Consider the following 5,803-nt stretch of genomic DNA (forward strand, 5'->3'; position numbering starts at 1 on the left):
TCCCCCAGTCAAGTCTGTCCCGTATTCAGTAAGTGAAAATAAAATAAACAATAAAAGGTGAATCAAATGGACCATTACGGCAAGGCTGGGATGGTCAGTGTGGTAAAGTAAATCCGTTGGGCATCTTTCTTTGCCTTTAGACAACAATTCTGATGGCAAAAGAGCCAAACGGGACAGGCAAAAAAAAAAAAAAAGTATGATGTGGCCAACTGGGAGATGTTAGCAGTGAAGTTGGCTCTAGGGAAATGGAAAGAGGGGGCTGAACATCCTTTTAAATGGTAAAATGGTAAATGGCCTGTATTTGTGTAGCGCTTTACTTAGTTACTATGAACCCCAAGGCGATTTAAACTACATTCAGTCATCCACCCATTCACACACACACATTCACACACTGGTGATGGCAAGCTACATTGTAGCCATAGCTGCCCTGGGGCGCACTGACAGAGGCGAGGCTGCCGGACACTGGCACCACCGGGCCTCTGACCACCACCAGTAGGCAAGTGTGAAGTGTCTTGCCCAAGGACACAATGACAGAGACTGTCGGAGCTGGGGCTCGAAATGCCTTTCCCATAAGCTCGCTCCATGTTACATTGGACCATACGAGATTGAAGCTATCATCAGTCCTGCGGCAGTTACAGTAAGCTGCAGTACATTCCAGTCCTCTGTGCCCACGACTTGTCAAACAACTTTGTTTAGATAAACTTGTAAATCTTATCGCTAAGTCAGTCCCTAGACATGGAGAGGATTTATTGACATCAGCAACTTCCTTCACTTGCTGGTGATGCCTCCTGTGAAGGGCCATAGTCTTCTGCATTGTTTCTTATCCCTCCTCATCTCTGTAATTTCTATTGCCTGGGCCCCTGACTTTTCTACACTTTCATTTATGACAGGGGTGTCCAACTCCAGGCCGCAAGGGCAAGTGTCCTGCAGGTTTTAGATGTGTCCTTGATCCAACACTGCTGATTTAAATGGCTAAATTACCTCCTCAACATGTCTTGAAGTTCTCCAGAGGCCTGGTAATGAACTAATCATATGATTCAGGTGTGTTGACCCAGTGTGATATCTAAAACCTGCAGGACACCAGCCCTTGAGGCCTGGAGTTGGACACCCCTGATTTATCAACTGTGCTTCTCAATCTATATCACTTCCTAGGCTGTATCCATATCTACTTTTTAATACTGCAAAGGCTTAGACCTCTGCAGAATACCAGTGCAGTGCACAACCTCAGTATACAGTACTTGATAGTGACTAATATGCCTTCTGATACTATGTTCTTGTTGAAGTCAGTCTAAGCTCTATTCCGATACACTATGTCAGGTCTTTTCTTAACATGGGGATTTAGATACTTTACAAGTGTTTTATGGTTGACTTGAATCCTTAAAAATGAAAGATTACTAAATAACTATGTAAGGATTGTGCTCTTTCTCTCGCACCACTTCCAACAGAGTTTAACATAAAGGCAGTCTGGGAACCAATCAGTCTGTCCACTGACCAACTTTGATGAGCTTTACCTGATGGTCCTTGTTTACAAATAGTTGTAAGACATGTTAAAAAGAGATGAAGTTTTTGAGATTGTATTTAAGTAAAGGCATGCCCTCCATTGTTTTCTACACAGACTGTTTACTTGTATGAGACCAAAGCATTCTAAAATGGGATTGGTCAATAAAACTCAGAGTACAAGCAGATTATAAATGAAAATCAAACAAATTACACAACCAAAAGTAATATCCCTCCCTTACAAATTCTGCATAGAGATTTGGTTAAGGGTAAGGCGATGGGGTTAGATGCTCTTTTATTTATTTAGTTGTGTGACTAAACAACTTCATGTGTATATATTTATAGACTGTCATGAACCAGAAGTTCAAGCAAGATTCCGACCCAAAAGCAGACTCAAAAACCCACTTAACTTTTCACAAGTCTTTATTTACACAGCGAGAGTGGAATCTTGCTAAACATGAATACACATGAGGAGACACCAGCAGAGAGCAGATCATCACGAGGAGTCACTGGCAGAGAATGCGAGCGGAACAAGAACTCTGAAACAGAGGAGAGGAAGATTACTGGACTGGTAAGGTGATAGAGGAAAGCTGGAGGTTAGTACTGACTGAAGGGAGTTTTGCAGGCCAAAATTTGAGACGCTTCGGGGAGGGTACCTGTGGGAGTGTCCAGAGCAGGGCATGAACACTGAAAACGGTGGAAAGTCTTCCAGAAAAGTGGAAAGTTTTCCAGATTCTCCAGAGGGGTCTAGTAAAGGCACGATGGGCAGGAGGGCATGCATGTAAGCAAGGTTATGGATTCTGAGAGCAGTTTGCAGGTGAGGAAAGCAAGCAGGACCAGCGCTGGAAAAAGAATGGTAACCAAGCGTCGATCTGGGAGACTGCGACCAGGAGCTGAAGCGCATAGAAACAAAGTTGCACATGAAGAAAACTGGGATGAAGCTAACCATAAGGGACGCCTAGTTATCACTAAGAGGTAGCAGGATGAGTGGGAGGCAGTGCTGGCCAAAATAACCCTCCTGCTGATTTGCTAATGAATGAGATACAGGTGAGACACCAGAACCTCTGAGGGTGGACACCAGAAGCACTGGAAAATCCCTAGCCACTCCGACAGGCCATGACATAAACCACAACACAAATATCTCCCATCTTTTCTCCATTTTTCTTATGGACCATGAGTATATTTTCTGTAATTCAAAAAACTGTATAAAAATAGAATCTAAATATATTATCATTTATAATAAAGATGATCAGAAAAATGTACTTTGATGTATTGAGCATGTGCAGTATATTGTCAATATATTGACATCACAAAACGCATCACAAAACCAAAACAAAAAGATCAGGATAAAAGTAACAACAAGTTTTCATAACTGCAGTACGATGTAGTCAACAATCATTCATTTTAAGTGGGATGAATGTTTATCTCTATATTTTAAGAATCGCTACATCTTATAAGTGTTACTGAGTCAAACTACATTAGCAAAAAGGTCAGACACAAAAAATCCACAATAATATTTCCTGTAATACAGGAAACTGCAGATTTTTCCACAGTGATGCAGATGGCTTATGTGTCTGTTCTTGTGTGTGTCATTATTTTACATAACTTCTTCATGTGTAGCTCTTACAGTTTTCAAAGTGCTGATCAGATGACGCAGTGTTTTCATTTTTATTGCAGCTCAAAGAAGATTTTCATGATTTGATTAACAGTAAGCAAATATTCACATAGATACTCTATTTTTTAAGACTCTCAGGAGAGTGCTTCGTATTTCGTTTGTATACAACCCATATACGATTGGATTCAGAAGTGGAGGTACAGTAAATATGAGCATGCCCATGATCTTTTGCATGTCAACCGAAACATTTTTGAATCTGTGAGATAAAATCGTGAATGTTGCCACAACCTCAAACATGAACAGTATAACTAACTGTGCGACACACGTGTTGACAGCTTTTGCCTTTGTTTCTGATTTCCTTGTAACCACACATGCAATGAGAATTTTAACATAGGAATATGCCTGAATGGATACGCTTACAACTTGTATAACAGCAGTGTTAAACAGCCCCATAATATTATTGACTGTTGTGTTTCCACACGTCAGCTTCAGGAGAGATGGGTTATCACAAAACACATTCATAACAACATGTTTGCACCTGGGAAGTCTTGCCTGCAAAGAGAACAGTGATACAATCAAGACAAAGTCGAGGCCCCAAACTAGTACAATGATACAACTAATAAATCTTGGTGTCATGACAGAGCTATAGCATAAGGGCATGCAAATAGCAACATAACGGTCAAAGGACATTGCTGCAAGAATAAACAAAATGCCACCACCATACATGTGGAGCAGGAATGCCTGTAAAACACAGAGATGATAGTCTATTTTGTGTGTCTCTGTAACAATATCTGAAAGTACTTTTGGTAACATTGCAGATAGTCCTATGAGATCATTGAGTGGAAGACTAAATAGGATGAAATACATGGGTTTGTGAAGGTTTCTGTTCAATATGATTAAAGCCAACAAGGTCAGGTTGCAGGAAATTCCAAAAATACAAATTGAAATGCCAAGAAAAAATATAGGATACTTTCCTCCAGGTGGGATAACAAATGGATCAAGGGTTAACTCGGAACTAAAGTCAAAGGACTGGTTTTCCATTTTAAAGTTAGAAAAAGACAACTGTGAATTTACTAAACATTGTTACTAAAATATTTTCACATTATAATTAAAATCAAGTTAATATTTACAGAAATCAAGGGTGCCATTTTTCAAATGTAATGTTGCCTAAAGTGCTCTGAACTGTTGTGCTTCTCTTGCTTTATTAAAGTCACCTTGACCAGAACATGTAACGTCACCCCGTGACATGTATACTTCTGGGATTATTAATGGATTTACAAAGATAGAAAAAAAAAATCTTTTTGTTAAGGTTGTATTCAGTATCCAAATCAAGTACTAAAAGTTTTACTTAATTTAGCTAAATAAACTAATGTTAAGCGCATTACTATTAAAATAACCACCAGTAAACTACAGGGTAAATGCAGGAAACATAAGGAATAAACTAAAATGTTTCCGACACAAAACAGTCTGTTTGTTCCAGTTATGTATATGAGACTCTATGATAACCAGTGCCTTTTATCACAGCAGTATAGAATAGAATAGAATTCAACTTTATTGTCATTGCACATGTCACAAGTACAAGGCAACAAAATGCAGTTTGCATCCATCCAGAAAGTGCTTAGCAATAATATAGATATATTACAAAATATATATTAGCAATGAAATAGATATATAGACATATTACAAAAATGGGTCCATTATAGGTATGAGGGTACAAAATTATGGTCTTAAAAAATTATGTGGGTCTATTATGTACATGGTATGAAGGTATGTTATAAATATGCTATAACTAAAAGTATGTACAGGCTGTAGTGAGTGTACAAGCTATGTACAGGCTATGAACAGGATATAAATATGAAACTGTATAGAAATATGAACATACAAGTTATAAACAGTTGTAAACAGTTGTAGAACTATAATTATTATTGAACAGAATTATAGAGTAGTGCAGTTTAGATCAGTGAGATATGTGGCTATTTCCTACAGAGATTATATAAAGTGCTAGTGGTTGTGAGTGGTGGTTCAGTCCATGTTATTATTGTGTGTATGAGGGTACCGTTGGTCATTTGTTTGTTTTTGTCCGTTGTGTGTGTGTTCAGTTATAGGTGGTTGTGGGTGTGTGTGTGTGATAAGTCCATGAGTTTAATGTTGGTCAGATGTCAGGAGGCAGAGTTCAGCAGTCTGACAGCTGTAGGGAAGAAGCTGTTCCGGTACCTGGTGGTCTTAGTCCGGAGGCTCCTGTAGCGCCTGCCTTAGGGCAGGAGGGTGAAGAGTTGTTGATGATTTTCCCAGCCCTTTTCAGACACCGCTTCCTGTAGATGTCATTTATGGCAGGAAGTGGTGCTCCGGCAATGCGCTGGGAGGTTTTCACGATACTCTGCAATGCCTTCTGGTCCGAGGCAAGAGCAGCTCCCATACTAGACTGCTATACAGTTGGTCAGGATGCTCTCAATGGTGCAGATGGTGCACCTTTACCTTTCAGTTAAAGGTGAGATGGGTTAGAAAGTTTCTTTCAGTTTTTATAGATGTTAGATTTCTTTAAATAAGATGATGGTACCAAATATTCAAATGTGGCTTCTTATTCCTTATTGCTTTTCAAAGACGTTTCCAAAATAGTAATTCTACCATATGTTGTTTGAATTTTACAAATGGCAAACAATAAAGTCTTATTCATATATATATATATATATA

The 5,803-nt window shown here is 39.0% G+C and overlaps 1 protein-coding gene across 1 annotated transcript; it reads right to left on the reverse strand.

Moving 5' to 3' along the window:
- Window positions 1-3,217: 3,217 nt before the first annotated feature.
- On the reverse strand, window positions 3,218-4,153 carry LOC102196009 (olfactory receptor 52B2-like). The gene has a single exon (XM_005748144.1). It carries the CDS (start codon window positions 4,151-4,153, stop codon window positions 3,218-3,220), a length of 936 nt encoding a protein of 311 aa, XP_005748201.1.
- Window positions 4,154-5,803: the final 1,650 nt, after the last annotated feature.

The sequence above is a fragment of the Pundamilia nyererei genome, unplaced genomic scaffold (assembly GCF_000239375.1).
Source record: "Pundamilia nyererei isolate P.nyererei 1_Seehausen unplaced genomic scaffold, PunNye1.0 scaffold00214, whole genome shotgun sequence".
Classification (NCBI taxonomy): domain Eukaryota; kingdom Metazoa; phylum Chordata; class Actinopteri; order Cichliformes; family Cichlidae; genus Pundamilia; species Pundamilia nyererei.